Genomic DNA, 26540 nt, shown 5'->3' on the forward strand with positions numbered 1-26540 from the left:
TGAAAAATATCAAATTGGCAAAGGTCCATACGAGGAAGTTAAAAGGATAATTTAGTGCACTGAAGATGTGTGGACAACAGCATGACACAATATACTTAGTCTATCAAATCACAAGTGCCAAGAACGGAACTCATCCTACTTAAAAGGTAAGTACTGTCATGTATATATATGGTAAGTATGAATAAATACAACTCTTTCATCTATAGCTATATATGAGGGATTGTTTTAACAACGCATTATAAAATACACAGGAAAATAATTGTGAAATTTTAGAAGTTTAATTTGAATATAAAGGGATTTTACTATAGGAGCACGTAAAATTAAAGTGTTAAACTTTCAATTTGACTTTAGATAATTTAACTAACGGATTACTTTCTGAAGAAAAAAAGCAGGTATTGTGTAAATTATTAATTTAGGATAGATACTCTGGGTTGTTTTTTACTCTGTTTTACCTTTTTCTTTTTCGTTTACATGATGTTGGGGTTTGTTTTTGGTTTGTTTTGTTGTTTTTTTTTGGGGGGGGGGGTTTGGGGGGGGGTGGAGAAAAAAAATGAGAAGGAGATAGAACACAATGAAAAAAATACACCAATCAATAAACGCTATACAGAACAATTGAGCTACATCCGAACAAATTCTTTCAGATTAGAAATACGCCTTTCGATGTTTTTCGAACATGAGAATATTCATCGATTTAAATTGCAAAGAACATAGATTGAAATATTCATTTTCTGTTTCGCAGTTGCATGAGCTGAAGATACGATAAGACATATGTAAGAGAGGTTAAATGAATTAAATAAATGCATGAGAATGTGTCCCATACCCGTAGCCCTGGGGTTCGAGGGGTTCGGACAAACCCCCCCCCCCCCCCTTGAAAACAAATAAGCACTGTTAAATTCAACGTTCTTTGCGAATTGTGACTGTGAAAGTCGAGTTGGTGAGTCCAAATATCCCCCCTTGGAAATTCCTGGCTACGGACCTGTGTCCAGTGGACACATATGATGCCCCTACTGGCATATAATGTTATAAAAGGAATACCTAGTGAACTGCAGAAGGACAATTGATCCATTTAAGCATTGTGTATAGAAGACGCATTAAATTTTATTTATGCAAACTAAAGTTAGAGAACGGAAACGAAAAAATTCAGCATTTTTAACAATTTATGAAGGCCCATAACTCCAGATCGGATTGGTTTTTGTGGTAATAAGCATTATGTACAATTTCCTACGTTTGGTTGAGACTTATTTCGGGAGGTATATTATACGTACGATCAAGCGCAACAAAACGATTTTTTTTTTTTGCAAAATGATTTCTTTTCATAAAAGGGGGTATTGGATTCGCCCCGTCTAAATCTACCCCTGTATATTATTTTTTTTCTTCCCATTTCAATATAATCAATTTGTGCGTAAGTGATTCACAGATAATGTATTAGAATAATTTAACACACATTTAAACTTATTATACTGCACTTTATATGTTTATTTGAATTTATTCAGTATGATTAGAAAGCGGTGCTTAAAGAATACAAATGAAAGTTCGATTTTTAGCATTATATTGTTCGGCGTTCAATAAATTATAACTACGATTTACATTACATGTTCAAGTACAAAATGTATTTACTGCATTCAAATTCAAAATGTTTTTTAAACCTACAAATTAATAGAAAAAGTATTAATTAGGCAATTATTTTTGTTATAGCAGAAGGTCTTTTACAGTTCAAAGAAATGTAAAAAAAAATTGTAATTATATATTTATCATTTTCATAAACTACCGGAGTTTGAGGAAAACTTGTTAATACTATATTCAAATAATTTCCATGGTAGTTGAAGTTGTTAGGAAGTTTTGATAATTTTGAAATCTTTTATTTTTTTTATATCTCTATTTAATTATTCTTCTTTGAGATAGGAAACTCTGATTTGAATAAAACAGTTGTGCTTCAAGTTTATATTTTTTTTAAATGTGTAGTACTTCTCGAGAGTACTAAATAAAATATATGAGGGTTTGGATGGGGGGGGGGGGTCTGTTATTCTGTAAACATTTAATTTTCACCCCTTTTTTCTCTAATCTTTAAAAAAATAACCCCTTTTTTCTCTAATTTTCAAAAAATTAACCCCTTTTTTCTCTAATCTTCATTTTTTTTGCCCGTTATTCTCTAATCTTCATTTTTTAAGGGCATTATTCTTTAATTATTTAACCCCATCCAAACCCTCATATATTCAATTTTTGATAATTGGAACCAAACTTTAGAAAGTTATATCTACCCCCACCCCCACCCCCTTTTTTGTTTACTCCTCCCCAAATTTTACTTTCCCATTCAGATGTATTAATTGGTACTGTTAAAACCCTTTGTTTTTGTGTTTTCAACATTTAAGGCAAGTTGTGCAACCTAATTTCTTAGCCCGGCTCAAACTTTAATGTATGCACGATAAAGCATTTACGCAGTTGATCGATTTCTTTCTATTTTTAGACATGTTTTTCTCTTCTTAAGAAGTTTTCCCACAAATTTAATATCATACTTGTTGTTTTTACATGCATGTACGTAATTTGACAATCATGATGAATTACAATCAAATATAATTTTATGTTACATGAAATTTCCTCATAATTACGAAATGTACGAAGTCATCTTGTGATGCATATGCACTTTAAATTTACAGAATGCTGGAATCGTTTCCTTTGTTAATAATTCTGTCTATTGTTGGGAATGTTGTCTCGCTTGGGAACGGACCAGGTGTGTGTAGCAGAACAGAACGGTAAGTAAAAGAATAAGCTTGGTCACTTATAAGGTGCTGTAATCAATGTGAAACCAGTATGAACTTAGCGATAGCTAGTCCGAGATTGCTCTGGCGTCTAACGGCTGTTTTACCAGACAATCTGGGGCCGTGGAACTTTTCTGGCAAATCTGCCGTAATACGTCAGAGCAATCTGGGACTAAGTGATAGCAAACTTCAGTAGCTATACGTCACATAGATCTACACTATGTTTGTACCGCAGATAATATAGATTTAAAGTGAAATACATTTATGTAGGTAATTTCTGTGTAAGTTAGGAACTAAACATAACAAAACAATTGAAAAAAAACTATTTTATCATAGGACTATTCATCCATTTACATAAAATACATACTGTTATCATTCTTGTGAATATCATACAATATGATGAAAATATTGAACATATACTTTTAAAAGATATCACTACTATGGCAAGCCGTTCTCGTCAAAACTATGTTTAAACCCTTTTTTCGAAAAAAAAAATACACACTGAGATTTAAAAACCTAAAATAACACACTGAGAAATCGAAATTACACACTGAGATTTAAAAAAAATGAAAAACACACACTGAGAATTCAAAATTACACACTGAGATTTTAAAAAGACACACTGAGATGAAATAAATTGAAAAACACACACTGAGAATTGTTAATTACACACTGAGATTAATATGCAAATTACTAATGAATATTCATGAGATGAATAATTCAAAAGATTAATATCTTGATCTCAAGAACTCTTGTCATTATAATGAAATGCGATTCCTTCAACCAACATTCGTAATAAATTTCAAGACTTAACATCGCTCATATTCATAAGTTTGTTGCCTATAATTCAGATCATTACTACCAGTGTATCGGGATGATTTTTATACGACCGCAAAATTTGAAAAAATTTTCGTCGTATATTGCTATCACGTTGGCGTCGTCGTCGTCGTCGTCGTCGTCCGAATACTTTTAGTTTTCGCACTCTAACTTTAGTAAAAGTGAATAGAAATCTATGAAATTTTAACATAAGGTTTATGGCCACAAAAGGAAGGTTGGGATTGATTTTGGGAGTTTTGGTCCCAACATTTTAGGAATAAGGGGCCAAAAAGGGCCCAAATAAGCATTTTCTTGGTTTTCGCACTATAACTTTAGTTTAAGTTAATAGAAATCTATGAAATTTTGACACAAGGTTTATGACCACAGAAGAAAGGTTGGGATTGATTTTGGGAGTTTTGGTTCCAACAGTTTAGGAATTAGGGGCAAAAAAGGGCCCAAATAAGCATTATTCTTGGTTTTCGCACAATAACTTTAGTTTAAGTAAATAGAAATCTATGAAATTTAAACACAAGGTTTATGACCATAAAAGGAAGGTTGGTATTGATTTTGGGAGTTTTGGTCCCAACAGTTTAGGAATAAAGGGCCCAAAGGGTCCAAATTAAACTTTGTTTGATTTCATCAAAAATTGAATAATTGGGGTTCTTTGGTATGCCGAATCTAACTGTGTATGCAGATTCTTAATTTTTGGTCCCGTTTTCAAATTGGTCTACATTAAGGTCCAAAGGGTCCAAAATTAAACTTAGTTTGATTTTAACAAAAATTGAATCCTGGGGGTTGTTTGATATGCTGAATTTAGAAATATACTTAGATTTTTAATTATTGGCCTAGTTTTCAAGTTGGTCCAAATGGGGGTCCAAAATTAAACTTTGTTCATCAAAAATTGAATAAATGTGTTCTTTGATATGCCAAATCTAACTGTGTATGTAGATTCTTAATTTTTGGTCCAGTTTTCAAATGGTCTACATTAAGGTCCAAAGGGTCCAAAATTAAACTAAGTTTGATTTTAACAAAAATTAAATTCTTGGGCTTATTTGATATGCTTTATCTAAATATGTACTTTGATTTTTGATTATGGGCCCAGTTTTCAAGTTGGTCCAAATCAGGATTCCATATCAAGTATTGTGCAATAGCAAGAAATTTTCAATTGCACAGTATTGCACAATAGCAAGAAATATCTAATTGCACAATATTGTGCAATAGCAATTAATTTTCAATTGGAGTTATCTTTCTTTGTATAGAATAGAAGTTGATAATATATGTTGGAAATTTGCCAGACATGACTATGATGTCATTTTGTATTTTTATTTGCCAATAACTTTATGTAAAGAACTTCATTGGAAATTTGCCAATATAAAATGTTGCTGATGAAGCTTTTTTTCCTTATCTTATCTAAAATGTTTTTAGATAATGTATGTTGGACATTTGCCAGACATGACTATGATGTCATTTTCTATTTTTATTTGCCAATAACTTTATGTAAATAACTTCATTGGAAATTTGCCAATATAAAATGTTGCTGATGAAGTTTTTTTTATTGTTTTATACAATAAACAATGTATATTCACTTTTACTACCAACCAATCTTTACCATTCAGTGATAACAAGCACTTTTTTTACATTTTAATATTTTATGATGTATTTAAAAGAGCAGTTATTGTTGCAAACTCCATTAGAAATTTGAATTGATATCAGTTTTGGAAAAAGGGAAACGGGGATGTGAAAAAAAAGGGGGGGGGTTTAAATTTTTCTCATTTCAGATTTCATAAATAAAAAGAAAATTTCTTCAAACATTTTTTGAGAGGATTAATATTCAACAGCATAGTGAATTGCTCAAAGGCAAAAAAAATATTTTAAGTTCATTAGACCACATTCATTCTGTGTTAGAAACCTATGCTGTGTCAACTATTTAATTTTAGATTTAAAAAGTTTGAAGAAGAAATCTTTAATTGATTTGTAAAATCTTGACATTTGTTTTGTGTAAAAAAAAACATGTAATGTCAAAAATTTGATCACAATCCAAATTCAGAGCTGTATCATGCTTGAATGTTTTGTCCATACTTGCCCCAACTGTTCAGGGTTCGACCTCTGCGGTCGTATAAAGCTGCGCCCTGCGGAGCACCTGGTTTTTACTTAAAACCGTGGGTCCCTTTTCAAAAGTGTTCCAACTGTTTCCCTGGTTTCGCTAGTTAATCTTTTATATTTTGTTACGTTTATATGCTATAATAGACACTTGGGTAAAAATTTCACTGCATTCTTTTGCAGATTGTTCCAATGTTTTCTTATGATTTTAATAAAGTTTTTCACCATTTGGTTATATTTTGTAATAAGAGTAAGTGGGTATTTTTCTTGTTCTTGTATTTCTAAAGTTTTTTTATTAATAATTTGGGACCAAATCGAAGGACTAACGAGTTCTGTCTCTTTGTTGTTTTAAGCTTGTAATAGATTCAGATTAAGTATGCTAATTAGATATGTGCGCATAAAAAGTGCGCATAAATCTCAGTGTGTAATTTTAAATTCTCAGTGTGTACTTTTAAATTCTCAGTGTGTAATTTCAAATTCTCAGTGTGTGTTTTCAGTTTATTTATTCTCAGTGTGTCTTTTTGAAATCTCAGTGTGTAATTTTCAATTCTCAGTGTGTAATTTTCAATTCTCAGTGTGTAATTTTCAATTCTCAGTGTGTAATTTTCAATTCTCAGTGTGCGTTTTGAAGTTTTAAAATCTCATTGTGCTTTGTTGTAATTCTCAGTGTGTAAATTTTTCGAAAAATAGTTTAAACATAGTTTTGACGAGAACGGCTTGCCATACACTACAATGATAAATGTATATAACACAAATATAAACTAAATATCAGAAGTATTAGATGCATGTGGTATGATTGCATTGACGCAACTATCATCAAGAGAGACCGGAGACCAAATGAAATATAAGCACTATTAATGAGGGGGGGGGGGACAGGGGGTACCCTTCTCCTTTCTCCCACCCCTCTTCTCCTTTCTCCTACCCCCGTTCTCCTTTCTTTCATTAGAATAAAACATCTCCTTTTGAGATATTTTTTCTTGAAATATTAGAAAAAAATTTAAAAGGAGAGATATTTTATTTTTTCTCCTTTCTCAAACTTTTTCTCCTTTCTCCCAGCCTTCCTCTCCTTTCTCCTTTCTCCTAACCCCTTTCTCACTGTCTCCCTTACCCCTGTCCTCCCCCTCATTAATATGTACATCTATATGAAAACAATGAGTATGATATATATAGTGACAAAAAAATAAGTAACGTTCGAATTGAATTTTGTGATTGTGGTTTACCATTCATTGATGACGACACGTGCTTTGAATGTCTTCATGCGTCATTCGACAAATAAAATATTCACGTGATACATATAAACCACAATTATATAATATTAAGATTATTGTAAACAATGGATGAAGGTCGTAAGGTACATTGCAGCTTCTAATTGTGTTTCACTTTTACAACTTGTGGTTTGCAACTCGGTTTGCAAAGGCAAAATGAAGAGATTGTGCGCGCATAAAATTTGTTTTAAGTACATCATCTTTTGAGCGAGTGGCAATTCGGGTTATCATAAAATAGAAGTTGTCGTTTGTTATTTTGTTGGGTACGCCAGTATTTACTAGGCGGAGAGGGCTGTTGCTTTTGCTGTTTTTTGTTGGTTTTTTTTAGGGGGGGGGTTAACTGCCAGGTATATTTGGTAATACCTGTTACCTTTTTTTTTCCATTGCTTAATTTCAAATAAAGACATTAGTTTTTCTTTAAATTTGGATTAAGATATCATTATCTTGGTATTACAGGAGGCAGGTGATAGAATAAAAATTTTGTAAAACTGTAGAGTTCTAGAGGATGAATAGCAACACTAGCGGAAGAGCTGGGTGGTGGTACCGAAGGGGGGCATAACTATTTTTAGCTCACCTGGCCCGAAGGGCCAAGTGAGCTTTTCCCATCACTTTGCGTCCGGCGTCCGTCGTCCTGCGTCCGTCGTCGTTAACTTTTACAAAAATCTTCTCCTCTGAAACTACTAAGCCAAATTTAATCAAACTTGGCCACAATCATCATTGGGGTATCTAGTTTAAAAAATGTGTCCGGTGACCCCGCCAACCAACCAAGATGGCCGCCATGGCTAAAAATAGAACATAGGGGTAAAATGCAGTTTTTGGCTTATAACTCAAAAACCAAAGCATTTAGAGCAAATCTGACATGGGGTAAAATTGTTTATCAGGTCAAGATCTATCTGCCCAGAAATTTTCAGATGAATCGGACAACCCGTTGATGGGTTGCTGCCCCTGAATTGGTAATTTTATGGAAATTTTGCTGTTTTTGGTTATTATCTTGAATATTATTATAGATAGAGATAAACTGTAAACAGCAATAATGTTCAGCAAAGTAAGATTTACAAATAAGTCAACATGACCGAAATGGTCAGTTGACCCCTTAAGGAGTTATTGCCCTTTATAGTCAATTTTTAACCATTTTTCGTAAATCTTAGTAATCTTTTACAAAAATCTTCTCCTCTGAAACTACTGGGCTAAATTAATCCAAACTTGGCCACAATCATCTTTGGGGTATGTAGTTCAAAAAATGTGTCCGGTGACCCGGCCATCCAACCAAGATGGCTGCCACGGCTAAATATAGGACATAGGGGTAAAATGCAGTTTTTGGCTTATAACTCAAAAATCAAAGCATTTAGAGCAAATCTGACATGGGGTAAAATTGTTTATCAGGTCAAGATCTATCTGCCCAGAAATTTTCAGATGAATCGGACAACCCGTTGATGGGTTGCTGCCCCTGAATTGGTAATTTTATGGAAATTTTGCTGTTTTTGGTTATTATCTTGAATATTATTATAGATAGAGATAAACTGTAAACAGCAATAATGTTCAGCAAAGTTAGATTTACAAATAAGTCAACATGACCGAAATGGTCAGTTGACCCCTTAAGGAGTTATTGCCCTTTATAGTCAATTTTTAACCATTTTTCGTAAATCTTAGTGATCTTTTACAAAAATCTTCTCCTCTGAAACTACTGGGCTAAATTAATCCAAACTTGGCCACAATCATCTTTGGGGTATGTAGTTTTAAAAATGTGTCCGGTGACCCGGCCATCCAACCAAGATGGCTGCCATGGCTAAATATAGGACATAGGGGTAAAATGCAGTTTTTGGCTTATAACTCAAAAATCAAAGCATTTAGAGCAAATCTGACGGAGTGAAATTGTTTATCATGTCAAGATCTATCTGCCCTGAAATTTTCAGATGGATCCGACAACCGGTTGTTGGGTTGCTGCCCCATAATTGGTAATTTTAAGAAAATTTTGACGTTTTTTGTTATTATCTTGAATATTATTATAGATAGAGATAAACTGTAAACAGCAATAATGTACAGCAAAGTAAGACCTAAAGATAAGTCAAACATGACAAAAATGGTCAGTTGACCCCCTAAGGAGTTATTGTCCTTTATAGTCAATTTTTAACAATTTTCATAAAATTTGTAAATTTTTACTAACATTTTCCACTGAAACTACTGGGCCAAGATCATTATAGATAGAGATAATTGTAAGGAGCAAGAATGTTCAGTAAAGTAAGATGTACAAACACATCACCATCACCTAAACACAATTTTGTCATGAATCCATCTGCTTCCTTTGTTTAATATTCACATATACCAAGGTGAGCGACACAGGCTCTTTAGAGCCTCTAGTTTTACAAGCCCTTCACAATTTTGGCCACAATAGCTGATTGCATATATAAAATTGAAATATATAAATAGAGAATGTGTTCACATATTATGCCCCCGCTTGCATATAACATTTTAATAGATTGTGACACTGTGTTCACTGCTGTACCACTTTAGGACATTTTTACCTGTTATGTTTGTTTGTTTTATTTACACATCGTTGTTAAGGTATGGAATTTGATGCGACTGTCATACAAGTGAGAGGATTAGCGCTATAAAACCAAATTCAATCCACCATTTTCTACATAAGAAAATGCCTGCACCAAGTAAGGAATATGACAGATGTTGTCCATTCGTTTGATGTGTTTGTGCTTTTGATTTTGCCATTTGATTAGGAACTTTCCGTTTTGAATTTTCCTTATAGTTCAGTATTTTTTTTTATTTTACTTTTTGATACCGGTCTTCTGTAAATCATAGAATGAAATTCAAAACAGTGTGGCTGTGATTGACACATTAAATTCATCCATTGACTGGGACAATTTAGGTGAACGTTTGTATGTAACGACCACTGCTCACTATGTACTTTTTATAGACACTTAAACTATGGGGTCACCATAGGTACTCAACACCTTAATAAAGTAATTCGAAATATTAATCAGGAATAACACGATGTTTTGATTTATATCAATTGTATAAATCAAAACATAAAGGTTATTCCTGATTAATTTTTCGAATTATTTTATAATTAAAGGCGTTAAGAAACCTTTGGTGACCCCACAGTTTAAATGTCTATCGTAGGTACGTCGTGAACAGTGGTCGTTACAGACACACGTTCACGTAAATTGTCCCAGTCAGTGGATGAATTTAATGTGTCAATCAATGGCCACAGCCACACTGTTTTGAATCTAAAATCTGACTCAATCAGACAGTCCGGTCGAAACTGAAAACCTGTGTTATCGGAAGTGAACAAATTAATCAGATGCATCTGATTCATGAAGTTAAAGTACTTGTCAAATTTGTTGTTGAGTGCTTGTGTATTTCTTCATTTTCGAAAAAAACATCCCTTTATTTGTTCTTGAGAAAAATGAAAAATAAACCACTAAAACGATTTTTTACACAATGAAAGAAGAAAATTCGTAAGGATTCCGCAGTGTCTACTTTTGCTGTTAATCGCAGGCTCAACAAATATGAGGGAAAATCAATCAAAATATTACTCTCGATACTATCTTTTGATTAATGTAAGAAGCTTCTGTTCAAGTTTGGTAAAAATCCAGGATAGTTTATGAATCTAATAAATGTTTTGAAAACATCCACTGCAGACTGTATGTAATATTAACCGGAGGAAAAACTAAGTCCATTTATAAGTAAAATACGGATAAACAGGTACAAAATTTTAACAAAATTTCATTCTGGATACTAGCTTTTGATTATAAACAAGCTTCTGTCCAAGTGTAGTACAAATCCAGGATAGTAAAAGAAAGTTTAAAAAAAAAAATTAAACCACAGAGTGAATGTACATGTATGGTAACTATCCTGGCAGTCCATTTATAAGTAAAATACGGGAACAAATGGGTTTTTTTTACAAAAAGTGCTTCTGAATTCTATCTTATGATCATAGAAAAAGCTTATGTCCAAGTTTGGTACAAATCCGGAATAGTTTAAGAAAGTGATTTACATTTCAAAAACGTTAACCACAGAGTGAATATTTCTCTCGCCGAAGACGACGACTGAATGTAGGATCGCCATGTCTCGCTTTTTCGACTAAAGTCGAAGGCTCGATAAAAAGTACCAGATAATATAGATAACTGCTTAAAATTTATTTTCGTAAATTGTCGACATTTAATTATTGTTAGTTTTTAAGTCGAATGCTGTTATAATATCACAAAATTGTAGTGAGTTAAACATAAAAAATCAACGAAATATAAAGAATTTTGCTTTGTTTTATTTTAGCAATGCTTTTCGGACGGTTTCGTGCAATTTAGGAACTTCCTTTCTGTTTCCGAGATTTTCTTTGGTGACAAAATAAAAAGATACGTCCACTTGATTTAAACTTTGGTGGATAAGAGTCTCATTTGGCAATCCACTTTTTTTTATATATATAAATGCGTATTTTTTTTATATGTATGGATATAATTTTTCATGCAGATAACGCTAATACATGTACACTTAAAACTAGAACTGAGGACAAATGTGATAGTTTAATATTCCTATCGTCAACTTTCCATTCTTGAGAAGTAACAAACCTGGCTCTTATTTTGAATGGAGTTTTCGTGTTTCAGTTGAATGGATGCATGTCTTTCTCTGTCAACGCACCTGGTCAAACTTTGTTTAGTGTATATTCGCCGTATTTAGACATTCCCCCTCATATTTGTGAAGTTGTTTTTGTTCTTTCTCCATTTTCATAGTTGGAAAAATGAGGGTAAGTAAGAACTGTCCTGTAAAAAGTTGACCCGCAATTCCTCCTTGCAGACATAACGTGGTAAATATGAAAATGTGGATTCATTAATTTTAGTGTGTACGAATATTTCGTGGATTATGGATAAATTGCAATTGTGTGGATATTTGATTTCGTATTTCCCCCTAAGTTTGCATACAAGCTTATGTAAAATTTGTATAAATTAAATTCGTGGTCCCACTATACTCACGAAATCAACGAAATTTGGCATCACACGAATAATGTTGCTGTATTAAAACATGATATATAAATTAAAATTTGATCGATTCCCAGATGCCTCTATAATAACGGAAGTCATTTTTACTTTTTTCAGCCAAACTGTCGATCGAGTTGTGACGAAAGAGGTATATGTTGGAACTACAGAGATACCATGTATTGTCAATAGCTGGCTAGATGAATTATCTTGTATGAACAGAAAAACAAAAACAATGTAGGTATACCGTATACAACGATGTTAGATACACTGAGTTTAAAAATGCCCCTTTGAATTTCTTGTCTGATTACAGATTATCACATGTATTTGTATTTTCCACCTCTTACACGCGAGGTAAATTCCTATCATGCGCGATTCACCAATTCAGAATATAATGCATTCTGAGTAATATTTTTAAAAATGCACACCAAAATCTTTTAATTTATTCTTGGATTCCGAATCGGCGAACTGTTTGACAGGTCGAGTTTCAAATCACGTAGAATTTGTGTTTATATATATAAAATAAGGAAATGTGATACCGTTGCCAATGAAACAACTTCCAGATGATGTAGAAGTTAGCAACTTTAGGTCACCGTATGGCCTTTAACAATGAGCAAAATCAATATCGCACAGTCAGTCAGTATACATTTCAAAATGTGAAACATAAAAACGGCCTTTTTTATGAAATATTAGTAACAATAAACTAAAAAAAAAATAAGAACCGCAACCAACAACACTAATTCTGTAATTCAGTGGTTGTCGTTTGTTTATGTGTTACATATTTGATTTTCGTTCATTTTTTTTTTTTTTTTTTTTTACATAAATAAGGCCGTTAGTTTTCTCATTTGAATTGTTTTACATTGTCTTATCGGGGCCTTATATAGCTGACTATGCGGTATGGGCTTTGCTCATTGTTGAAGGCCGTACGGTGACCTATAGTTGTTAATGTCTGTGTCATTTTGGTCTTTTGTGGATAGTTGTCTCATTGGCAATCATACCACATCTTCTTTTTTATACATATAAAATGTGGTGGGGTTAAACATGTTTGTGACCGCAAATCACCCCCTTATTTAGGACAGTGGTGTAAAACCAGAATAACATAGAAAAACAAACTGATCAAAATTTGACAGGCTAATGATACAGTAGTTGATCTACTTAGACCGGTCGGCAATCGAGGCCCAAAACTAGCTTCGAATTCTCTTTGACCTATAGATCGCTATCGAATGATGGGCTTGCAACGGTAGGGTTGTTCTCTCCATTGCAACATATACAGGTATCTAAGTCACACTTGTTGCCAAGAGCCAAACAGATACAGGACAGGGGTGCATTCTAGCTTGCAATGGTGTTTTATACTGCTTGTATCATTTATCCATGTTAAAATACATTCAATTGCAAGACAATAGTTTTATTTAATACATATAATGTTTTATCGTAGAAACGTTACAGAACATAGAAATGAAACAGTACAGGAAATCGTTCCCATGGTTATAAAGTTTTGTTGTGCAGGATATACCCTCGTGGGTGACAGATGTATACTGCGTAAGTGTATTAAGTTCAGCATATTAAAACATCGCCTAAACACTTTATAGCTCATTTCATTGAGTGTGTAGCTAAAGGAAATATTTTTGGTTAGCTTGCTTCATTTAGAAGTAGACTAGTCCGACAGATAACCAATCTTTCTGCGTGTAGGACTAGGCTACTTTGAAAGGAGGGAACTATACATTACCTTATAAGGACTTCACGGTTCAGCTAGCAAGCAAGCTAACCAAAAATATTCCCTTTAGCTACACACTCAATGAAATCGGCTGCTAAGATTCCAACACCTTAGAATAAATCATTTAACAAAATTATACAGAATATCACATTTTTAGAAACATAATTCATTATAGTAAGGGGACTTTTTCTAAGGGCGGACAGGAGGAGTTTCAAAATGTATTTATCCAGACTTGGTAAAAACTTAAATCAGACATACGACTTTTAATCTTTGCACGCTCTGTCGTTTTCAGTAAATTGTCAATTTTACCTCTATGTTCGTTTGTGTCTTTTTGTGTTTCTTTTCTAACTAAAAATATGGCATATCAAATTAACATGTCTTTTATTTTCCATCTTTTAAAATGCAAATGGAAAATAAAACAAACCAATTTTCACGTCGGGGGTGGGGGTGTAAAGGGCGGATAAGCCTTAACATGTTTCAGGATTCACATTTGAGTCCAAGGCTGTTGCTTCTTTGTCTAAATAAAGACATGTTAACCTCTTTCCGTGACTAATGACCTTTATATACTAATATATACAAGTAATATCTATGTTCCTCTGTGTACAGTTGTATCTACAGCGGTTTAAGTGTATCAGATTTGTATTTTACTAACACTGAGAACAATTGAAGCCTTTTGGAAACTAGACAGAGGCGGATTAAGGGGTTCAATGTACCCCCTCCTTTTTGTGGCAAATTTGGTTTATTATATAGGGAATAACTGAGGCATAACTGGAGCGGATCCCTTTTAGGCAGTCATTGCCCTTTCCCTCTAATGAAAATATCTGAATCCGCCGCCAAAGACTGCTTTATACGTATAAGAACAATGTTACTTTATTTAAAAGATTTCCCACCATTTATTTAAAACAAATATGCATTAAAATTGAAAAACTGCTTTTTGTCGACTTTTACTAATACTTTTCCTTTCTTCTCTTATTAACACAGAAACTACTACAACAACAACAACAACAACGGAGAGAATGACAACCACATCTACAGTTAAAGTAGAAACAACGCAACCACAAACGACCACAATACCAACAACCATAAAACCAACAACCATAAAACCAACAACTCAACCACAAACAACCATTAAATTAACAACACGACCACAAACAACCGTAAAACCAACAACGCAACAACAAACAACCATTAAACTAACAACACAGCCACAGACAACCATAAAACCAACAACAGTAAAACCAGAAATTACGACAATTAAAAAATCCGAAACGACTGTTCCACCAAAATCAACTAAAAGTGTTCTTACAACATCTGAAACCACCATTACTGATATTGCAGCAATAACAGAAAGTAAAGTGACACTTGAAGCAAAAGTTAAACCCAAACCAATCACCAGCGACATAGCAGCCGCAGACAGAACTACACATATTCCAAACGATGAAAAAGACATTAGCCCAGATAGTTCCTCTAAAAGTGTTGATACGAGAGATTTGTTATTATATGTGTCGGCTGCCTGCGGACTGTTGTCTTTTATAACTATGATAGTTGTCGTCGGCATATGTTATCAGAGATCAAAGAGAAACAACAACCGCCGGTAAGTTTATACAATGCTCGGTTTGATTACACAATGTCAGGTAAAAAATCTTCAACATTTATCGGGAGGTTTTGCTAGCCACAAGATCAGGTTCAACCCACCATATTTTTCTGAAAAATGTCCTGTACCAAGTCAAGAATCTGGCCGTTTTTATCAAATAGTCCGTTTCTCTATGTATATTGGCGTTTATTTTATTTGAAGTTCAGTGTTTCTGTGGTTCCGTTGTTTTCCTCTTATAGTTTCTCTCGGTTTTGGTGTGTGACCCGGATTATTTTTCGCTTGACGCTTAACCAGTTTATGACTATAGGACAGCGGTATATTACTCTTGCCTTTATTGATTAAAAAACTAAAAAAATGTTCTACACTTGATAATGAAGAAACAAATATTTGAAAATCATAATGATGAATTTGAATTGTAAGAACAATACTTTGTTTTGTAAGATCGACATTTTCAAGTAGGCGCTTGACTTTTGTCATATTAAAATTCAACGTATGTGGTTCGCGTTAAAGTGTCATTAAAGGTCATTAAAGGTCATTTAATGTATATTACAATAAACATATTACCTATTTATCTAGTTGTAATCCTATAGATATAAGAAGATGTGATATGAGTGCCAATTAGACAACCCCATCCAAGTCACAATTTGTAAAAGAAAACACATTATAGTTCAAAGTACGGTCTTCAGTACAGAGCCTTGGCTCACACAGAACAGTATTAAGCTAATATATATAAAGGGCCGCAATTACTGCTTTATCGTTTATCTATTTATAGAATGTACATTTTATATTTTAGATTCCATAATGATATTCTGTCAATGGAAACGGGTATGTATACATAGTACATTAAAATGTTGTTTTATGTGCCCCTTTTATCATTCAAAATCGATTAAAATATATGTTCCATAGCAATGGGCAAAATAAGTAAGGGAGTATCGGAAATCATAGATGGCGTTCCTTGTTTTCTAGCTTTCATGGTCCCCATAAAGAAGATTATTAAATAGATAAGCGTTTGTTCGTTAAAAAGACATCATGACCCTGCATGATAAATGTTATCTCCTTGAGTGAAGTTGAATAGACGACACACATGGCCCTTAATTAATTATAATAACCACCCAAACAAACACTTTTACCACCAACTCAGTTCGGACAATGGTATTGCTGTAATCATACATACAGACATCTTTATATGGTGCTGGGCTTTCAATTATAACATAATATAAGTGCAATGTGAACATATTCAAACAACCACCTTCTGGAACATCGGTTGTTTACAGATTCACTCGGCGTTTAAAAATTCAGTTGAAAGATCATTGTTTTTTCAATAAAAACATAACTACACTGTCTACTGTTTGATCAACGACTTCTTGTTGTCTAATATTTCATCATTGATTGGCATTTGTTCTGTCTATTAAACCACGCCCTATCGTCTACTAATCATTATAACGCACCATAAAACTTTTATTGAGCTAACCGTTGGGTGGGATGGCTCAACGTGTTACAACATGGATGTTATAAATATAATGAAATCTGGTTTGATTGCCTGTTAGATATGTAAGAAAAATACTAGTAATCCACCAAAGAAACATCTACTGCATTGTACTGGTCACGTACGGGTTAAAATTTTGAGCAATGTTTTGCTTCCAACAACTATACAATTTCGATTAAATGAATTTTCTTTTTTTTATTAGTTCGAGTGAACGGTTTGAATCAAATGCATGGTGTGGAAAATCCAAATTATAAGCAGCAAAATGAATCAGAGTGCGTCGAACCTATAAACTACAGAGAAAAGAAACAAAATTGTAACAACGTGTATACAGAAATGCGCTTAACAGGAGCAAACCAGTACGACGATCTGGTAGGAATCGAGGAAGACCCGTATGACGAACTACCTGACGAATTACCGGGCGATTACCAAGATTGCGATGCGTCACCAAGATTATACAAGACTTCGGTATCTCCAGAAAACCCTTATGATGTTTCAAAGTATTAAATCTTTATGGGGTCAAAACAAGACTAATGAGTTGTACAGGTTTCGTTGGCAGTTTCATGATTGCCGTTAAAGTAAACAATATTATGTGAAAATTATCGTTGTGCGAGATTTTAATAACAAATATTAGTGGTATAACGTACTGTACATTATGATTGGTAACTTGTTGTATGTGTGTGATATACATTACCGTTTGTCTGAATATTTTCGCCATGATCGTGGTCATTATTTCACACATGTTTCACGCGAACATAAATTTTCATCCATTCTCCATTTAAAACTACTTTTGATGCCGTTAAGAAAAAGACTCAAGGTTTAAATTCTCCTTTTAGAGTGTCTGGATAAGGTTTACGGAATAGAGAACTAGTGTCACCCATTCAGACCCTCTTGTATGGTCCAAATCGTGAACAGACCATTGCGCAGATATACGGAATGTATGCTTAATTTCAATACATTTTTTATTTCGTTTTGTTTTGTCAACGAATTTGCGTTCTTTTGTTATATGTATGTAATAACTTTTTGGATGTTAGGACCAGCGAGAGAGAGAGAGATATGTCACCGATTTTGTGTGGATGTTAGGACGAGCGAGCGAAGAGAGAGAGAGAGAGTATGTTGATTCAAAAAAAAAATTGCAATGTTTTGTTATCAGCCACATAAAGCCCATTTGGTCCATGGAATCTATTGTCGTAGTCTGTGTACCGGTAAATCATCATTGCCAAAGGACCACATGGTTGCAATGGCTATATATATATACACACACACGAGTCTAAATTGAAAACTACGTTCATACATTGTATATATATGGGTGCAACGGAAGGTATTGTCTGATATGTCGAAATTTAAATAGACAGAGAAAATCATTCAAAGTAAAAACTTTGAAAATCTAGCAACATTTTCTTTGCTACCAAATCTATCAGCTATCGTTACTACTCGGCAATCTACGCTACGCATTGGCGATGTAGCGATAATGGCCGAGTAGTTCGGATTGGAATCGGACTCTTTGTTTCTCCAATTTATGTTCTTTTTATTCCTTTTGTTACAAATTTAAGGTTATAGACTATTATCCTGAAGTTATAAACATTAGGGTAAATCACACAAAAATGTTTGTTGATTGAAACCACCAATTCCTTACATAAGATATTGCCATAAAAGATTTTGACAAATTTTAAATCAAGATTAAAAGAAAGGCTTTTTTGTATTCTTGTCAAAAAAAATGTTGGTAGGGAGCTGTATATATATATATATGTTTTTAATGTTTCCAGATTTATTGATCGCAAAGAAAGTAATAATAATTATGCCAAACGCATCTTTCTGTCTGATGAGCAATTCATGTTCCTACTAACCTCTACTGTTTGGATAAATTAAAGCAAAAGGTGATCCAAACCCTATCCCGATGACTCTTGAGATTTTGTGTCAGGAGCGTTTTCCTCATTTGGTCGGCCACTAAATTCTTAATCATAATAACAAAAAGCAGTCAGGAAATTAAAAAGATTTACGAAACCGGAAAACAGTGGTTTTTTTCTTACGGACAGAAACATTACGTATACATGATGGTATAAATAAACCAAAGCAAGTAAACAATGGAAAGGCAAATGTGTTCTCAGAATATGTATGTAGTATTCAATGGGCGGTCAAATCAGAAATCGGTCCAAACACAGATTCCCATTGTTGAAGACCCATTGGTGACATTATGCTGGTATCTGCTCTTTGGTCGGGTTATTGTTTCTTTGACACATTCTTTTCATTCTCAATTTTATTACTTTGTTGGGTTTTTTTTACATGTACTTTTGTAAGTTAATATTTTTTTTGTAACGATGTGTTTTGTAACTTGACCAATATTTGTATAATTGAAATAAATAATTAAACATAAAAATAAAATATGTGAATATGAAATGTGTGAAATGACTATGATGGTGTTTGAGGAATATCGTTGTTGAAGGTCAATTCGCGGTCTTCGCAAATAGATCGTGCAAGGAGTACAGCTCTAAATTAATCAAGTCTGTTGTTAATACATTTTAAGAGGCATTTGCTACGAGATATATCAATATCTTAAGTATGATTTTGTAGGTTCAATCATTTATGAAAGTGAAATGATTCACTTTTAGCAGCCAGTATGGTTCAATTTTATCAAAATAAGCTAAGAAATATTGATGATGAATTATTCACTTGCAACCTCATTGAATCCGTATTCATGTGAACTTCAATTTAACACCTTAGCTAAAGATGGATAAAGCATGCCTACTGCGAGTCCGGTTTTTTAAAGGAAAAGAATGTCAACATTGAAAGCGAAACAAAGGGAAATCATCTGATTGACTGATTCGATCCACAAAACATTCTTATACAGGTAAAAACGATGATAAACATATTATTTTGAATCTATAATATGAAATTAAACAAACCTAGAAAACCCAATTGCACGAGTTTTGCGTTCTTTTTATATCTATATTTATGTTTATATTACTTATATGACCATCGGAGGTCAACTCGATAGTTAATTAGATGACTTAATACACACAAAACGAAGCTGCGTATTATCGAGCCCATGCCCTGAAAATTGTTTTCTTTAGACTTTTTATAATTGGGATAATTGTTTTACAAGGTTACTAATAAAATATGAGGATTTGAGTCCAATCAATGAACATGAATTTGACAGCTAGTGCCCCTTTAACAGATATAATCAATCATCCCTCTTTTTTTAAATCTTGATAAAAAAATAATGAAAGGTGCATAAAAACTCTTACAGTGAACTAATTTAAAATAAACAAAAACCATACAATTACAAAAATGGAATTTAGACATACTCGAGGCTTATATTTGTTGTATTACATGTGCAGGAAGTTTAAGTCTGAAATGGAAAGTTCACGGTTTTGATGAAAGTTCAGCTTGTGAAGTTAAATTTTCTATCCCTTTTTCAAAGATTAGCGGGTTTTCGTTGTTCGTTACTATTTTGTTTGTTTACTTTTTAAGGATATTAGATTGACATCGATTTCAAATTACTTAAAAACACGAAACAACTTAATTTTGGATGTAATACGTGTTCTGATTGGCCACTGACAGTGTTTTGTCTATCATCTCTGACATAGACATAATTTTGTCATTTGGCCTTGACGTCATCACCGTATTTTTCATGATTTACTCCGGCTTATAATGGAATTTAGAATTGAATTATAAGGAATGACAAATCTTTTTTCTGTCGATTCGAAATAGCATTAAAATTTGGTACACACATCAAAATAACAGTGTGCACCACATTTATTGTGTTATTTCTTTATAGACAGAAAAAATATTATATTAATTCCTTAAATATTTACAAACATATTTTATATGGTGGAACAACTTGACCTTCACGAAGACAACGGAAATCTACCTCTTATATTTGCAAAGTACATTATACAATAAAGAACTAATATGTCTGTACCGGAAGGACATCTATTCACATGCCATAAAGTGTCAGGCCATATATAAGAGATCTCATTAAATGTTAAAATTATTTTTTGCGTTCTATTGCTACGTTGTTTTTTTTTAAATATATATATTTTCACAAAACAAAGACAATTTTAGAAATTAGCTGGGCAAAGCCCGAGTTTGGTTTTCTGTAATTTGTGGTTAAGTAGAAGAGAGACCGTCTTGACAAAGTCATGGAAACTCAAACCACCACCGGTACATACATAAAGAAAAGATCTGCTTAACTATTTATTAACAGTTATTTCCCTCATTTGGGGGGAGGGGGGCGGATCCGAATCCCTTTGTATTTATGTATTACAGTATTTATATGTGTAATTGAAATGTACACGATTTTTTGAAATAATAAATAAGTTTGAAGTAAGTAGAATAAAAAAGAATACTATATATACTAGAATATACTCTATGGAATGAAGATTATATAATAAACAGTGATTCTATACAGTATATTGCACTGGTCTACATTATAATGACCCCCCCCCCCCCCACTTTTCCCCAAAGAAAACGGTACTTGCAAAGCAAATATGGATAGTTAATTTATAATTGTTTCTGGAGATCCCGAATATAGGTAAACAATTTTTTTGTTTCCATGATTCATAAGTTTATAGGTGTGGATGAAAAATAAATATTCTTGCATACAAGTTTTACCGTGAGATAAGGCAATTAAATGAAGAAGAAAAACTTGACATAATAAATATATATCATACAATTTCTTAAACTAAATATTTTTAAAATGATTGATTGATTTATATTGTTTTCTCTCTAAAAGGATGATATTTAATATGAAGCAGCTCATTTTCATATTTTCTACCTGATATGCAAGTAATATTTGCCGCTAGACGTTTAACATCCATCATTCTCCTTTGATTAAAGGGTAACAACTCTAAAATATAAACGAATCGATTCATAGAATATCTCGCATCAGCGTAATTCTGACATTATTTTTTCTAACATCGAAATTGATTTGCTCTAGTATTACAGTAGTGTCATTGAAACTTATAAAACTATTTTCTGAATTCTCAATTTTTATTGTATTTATTGCCTGGTTTGAATCTTAAAGCAAAGAGTAATATTTTATAAAGAAGAAGACCAAAGTCAACTGTTAGGCAGGCCATTCCTTTAATTTGTTTAATTCGTCCGTCTTGTCACCGTACTAACTTATTTATAAATGAGATAATAGACGATTTACAGGCATGAATATGTTGAACAACACGATCAAAGTGCAGATAACAGTCTAAGGCCACCAATGATTTTTCAACGCAGAAGAAATTCCAGCACCAGGAGGTGGGCCTCAGCTAGCCCCTAGATTAAAATGTGTACCAACTATGTCTAAATGGACGTCATACTAAACACCAAAACATATATATTAACTGAACTAAATTATAAAAAAAAAACAGCAGAGGAAGAGGCTCCTGACTTGAGACAGGCGCAAAAATGCCGCGGGGTTTAACAGGTTTTGTGAGATCTCAACCCTACCCTATACTTCTAGCCAATGTATATATATATTTTTTTAATCACAACAATACGCAAAATTTAAAAGAAGTCCAAATATTTATTTTCTCAATAAGTAACCAATTAAACACAATTGAAATCTATTTTATGATTCTAATAAGTTCGACCCAGGAAATAATTGACACCGGGTACTCATTTCCCTAATTCCGCTTTTCTTTGTGTTATTCCTCACTTCCCAATTTTTTTCCCTCCATTTTTTACAGATCCTCTCACTTTGCCAAAGCAATGCAAATTAAGTGATTTCCTTCCAGTTAAAAATATATACTATAGTTACTGTCCTGGACGTGATCATTGTATGTAATATTTGCCGTTAAACTATAATCCTCAAATATGCATTTGCATACGAACTTGGTTTTATCTGACATATTTTAGAATAACTAAACACATTCCTTCTTGTTTTTCTTAATATATTGGTAGATTAATCATTTAATCATTAAATATCTAAAATACATGTCTAAAATCCTTGAGAACTATGCATGAACTCATTTATCCACCGTTTAAATTAACAAACAAGGGTTTTTTTCTTTTCTTTTCGATAATCCCCAATACACAATTTGGTAGTTTAACAGTTAACTGCCATAATGACCACTGTAATAAGATTTCTTTCAACCCGTATTATATTTCTACAAATCATTTTTATAAGCCGCTTAATTCTAATGAGCGGTGAATCAGTCGCTAGGTTAATTATTTTCCGAATGCACACAAAAAAGTCTTCTAAACATGAACGAGTAATTGTACGTAGTATCGATATTTTCTGTGTAAAGCAATTTCTAAGCCAGGAATAATTTGTATAAACGACAGTAGAATATCAAATATTGGAGTTTTTTGTTTCATTTGGGAAATACCGTTATATTACGGTTTTATTATTATTAATTTCTGAGGAAATCAGATGGATTAATCAAAAATATGGTTTCATACTATATAGCTAATAAACATGAGCATTCGTGACAGCCATAATGAAATAGTTAATTTTCTCTAGCTTAGTAGAATTAGCAATGAGTACTTTGCAGGTTAAGGGAGGATCCGGCCCAGCCGGGAGGACTCTTAAAACTTTGAACAATAAAAACAACTTGGCTACTCTTTACATGAGAAAACAACTGGACCAACTCCGAAGAGAAAACACATTTAGTATTTCACATTTGGACCGTGATAGGTTCGAAACACATGATTTTCTGCAACAGGTCTTACGGAAAGATTCGGACAAACATCCATCTTCAATAAAGTAAGTGCATTTGATTAATTGATTGATAGTTGGTGTTATAACGCCACTTTTCAGCGCCACTTTTTGGCAATTTTGTGGCAGCCAGTTTTAATTGGTGGAAGAAGCCGGAGTGCCCAAAGAAAACAAACGACCGTCGATAGGAAAACTGATAATTCTGATCAATTACGAGTTGAGTCGGGAGCGGGATTCGAACTCGCAACCTCAGTGTTGACTGGCTAGTGATTACAGACAGAAGTAGAACTACATAGACCACTTCGAGACGCTGTCGAAATGTCTGGCTTAGTGGTGCTCACAAATATGGTGTAACCTTGTCTGTACCAATTCAGGAATATAACAATCATTCCGTTGGCTGATAGAGTATAACTTTTGATTTGATATTTCTTAAGTTCATGCACAACGTCCTACGTGGAGCTTTAGTCGTTGCCGGATACATACGTATTTATTTGAGAGATTCTTGTATATCATATTTTTTGTTTTTGTTTATTGTTTTGTATATAAATAAGGTCGTTGGTTTTCTCGTTTGAATTTTTTTACTTTTGTCATTTTTGGTCCGTTTATAGCGTTCTATGCGTTAAGGTTTTTGTTCATTATTGAAGTTCGTGTGATGTTACATGTAACTCCTACTTTATTTGGTCTCTCTACTTCTTTATTTTCATAAGTAACCGATAATGATCAATATAGATCGATAAAAATGTCTTATGCTTATTTTCATTTTTTGCTCAAATCCTAAATTTAGGCGCTCAAATGTCCTAGACTTTGGCACTCAAAAGTCCTTTTTATCGCTCACATGTTCTGCCATTTCGTTCAGATATCCATTGCAGTGTTCTTTTATTAGGAAAGTATCATTTATTTATTTTTTAATTATTCAATGTTATAAACATGTCTACATAGTTAAGTATTCAATCTCAAGGTGACAAATGGTTCAAAAACTTGACCTTTGGATTAGAGTTCAAGTACAGATTAAGTTTTGTATACAAGCTTAAAGTCTGTATAATATAAAACATATATTACTTCATGATTAAACTAATGGAACGTTATTAAAAGGGTTTAGTGGTTTTGCAGTTCACACTCCTCTTAAGGTGGTACCCAACACTTTCACTAAAATTAATTTGGCTCGTTTAATTTTCATAAAATTTTGACAAAGTATTTACTTTGACCCTTTAACCAAAATATATAAATATCAAAAATTTTGAACCAACCATTTTATCAGAAAAAATACACTGGTTATATAGCAGATTGACAAACACCAATTTTGATCATTGAAAAGCTTAATACTCCCTTTACAAGACAACGTTATTAAAACGTTTGGCTGATTTTACAGAGTTAACTCCCTGTAGTGTTAGGTACCACCTTAAGTATAGCTATAGTTAAAATACTAAGTAAAATGTAGTTAAAAGATTTTTTAATTTAGAAAAAATTGATGCAAGCTATTCTTCATTGTAGTTTTAACATGGGTAGGCATTATATTCGTGATTATTTTTGCCCGAGTGATAGTGAGGGCTAAAAATAACGAAATAACACGAATACAATGCCTACCTATGTTAAAACTACAATAAAGTATAGCTTGCATCAAATATTTCGAATCTGAATAGGACAATTAAGATAATTTCTATGTCCGATAAGTATTAGCGTAAAAGCGTTTGTGTAGGCTCTTCCATGAACCTCCCTTTTTTGTTTGTAAAGAAGCAAACGGCTGGCACTGTGATTTTTCAAAGGAAGGGGTTTGAACAGCCAGCATGAACGATTGTCGTATCTAGGTCAAATATGTCAATTCGGAATGCAACACATTACAGTCATAATAAATGAATTAGTAACATCATGTGCACCATTTTTAAGAGTTTGAAAGTGTTTTATAGTTTAGGAAATATATTAAGTGCATGATTATTTGATAAAATTCAGTATTCCGAAGAAGTCAATATACGCATGTGCAAACACATTTTATTGGATTTAGAGCATGGGTTTGTTCACAAAGCGAAAGAAGCACGTCATATTAGAATCAGAAATATAATTGATTGATTGACTGATTGATTGATTGCTTAATTGATTGATTGAAATCTATTGAAATGTTAAAAATTCGTTTAAAATAGATTCACAAGATTTTCAACCGAGGCCTTGGTGTACCTCGAAAGACCCGCGATAACTTGCATGGCTGAACACCGCACCCCTCCCCCCTTTCCGCATGTGGAAATTTCAACCGAGGCCTTGATTGATGATTTTTTTTAATCTCAAAAAGTCCTCCCCGACCAGAACGGCAAGCAAGCAATGTGTCTGGTGTATAGCGGGGATCATCGGATCGTTGGAACACGTGACATTACAAATCGAGTCTGAAGCTAGTCCAGTTGTGGTAAATAAGTATGCATGTATGTCTAATCAACAATATTGCTATCCATCTGATTTATTAAATGTAGAAACATATAGCTTAGCTATTTCAGCCCTGCTGTTCTCTGTTGTTAGATACAAAGACCCATGATTCTGTATTGTGTGTTGTCCTCAACCAAGTCTCTTACCATTGCCATCTCGAGTTATCTCTCTTTTCTTGTGAGAGTATGTTAATTTTTGGTCAGAAATTGCGCATTTTACATGGGAAATATTTAATTCAAATTCAAACAAGAATGTGTCCCCAGTACACGGATGGCCCATTCGATGCATCATTTTCTATGTTCAGTGGACCGTGAAAATAGGAGAATATCTCTTATTTGGCATTAAAATTAGAAGGATCATATCATAGGGAACATGTGTACTAAGTTTCAAGTTGATTGGACTTCAACTTCATCAAAAACTTTAACCTGAAGTGGGACAGACGAACGAACGGACGAACGGACGGACGGACGGACGCACAGACCAGAAAACATATTACCCATAAATGTTTGATATCTATTTCAAATTGACACATAATGTTAAGAAATGCTTAGGATAAAAAATATAAAAGAAAAACATAAAGATTTTTACCTGATGACATTACAATTACGTCATTATATGTACTGTTTTTAAAAAATACAGATTTTATGTAGTTTTCCATCTTTATTTCTGTTATTGAAACATCGTGTTCAGGCAAGAAACAATAAGATAATTTAACAGCCTCTTTATTATTACTTTTGAAATGATCCCACCAAATATAAAGATGTTTCTT

At 33.1% G+C, this 26540-nt stretch overlaps 1 protein-coding gene across 2 annotated transcripts; it reads left to right on the forward strand.

Moving 5' to 3' along the window:
• The first annotated feature begins 190 nt into the window (after window positions 1-190).
• Window positions 191-19107, forward strand: LOC143083686 (uncharacterized). Of its 2 annotated transcripts, none has more exons than XM_076259967.1 (7): window positions 191-392; window positions 2655-2750; window positions 12040-12156; window positions 13355-13458; window positions 14615-15227; window positions 16021-16052; window positions 16916-19107. In XM_076259967.1, exons 2-7 carry the CDS (start codon window positions 2656-2658, stop codon window positions 17215-17217), a joined length of 1263 nt encoding a protein of 420 aa, XP_076116082.1. In that variant the 5' UTR covers window positions 191-392; window position 2655; the 3' UTR covers window positions 17218-19107. The 2 variants fall into 2 exon arrangements, with proteins under 2 accessions (XP_076116082.1, XP_076116083.1); XM_076259968.1 differs by having other exon boundaries at window positions 14615-15223; window positions 16020-16052.
• The last annotated feature ends 7433 nt before the right edge of the window (window positions 19108-26540 follow it).

Source organism: Mytilus galloprovincialis, chromosome 7, assembly GCF_965363235.1.
Source record: "Mytilus galloprovincialis chromosome 7, xbMytGall1.hap1.1, whole genome shotgun sequence".
Classification (NCBI taxonomy): domain Eukaryota; kingdom Metazoa; phylum Mollusca; class Bivalvia; order Mytilida; family Mytilidae; genus Mytilus; species Mytilus galloprovincialis.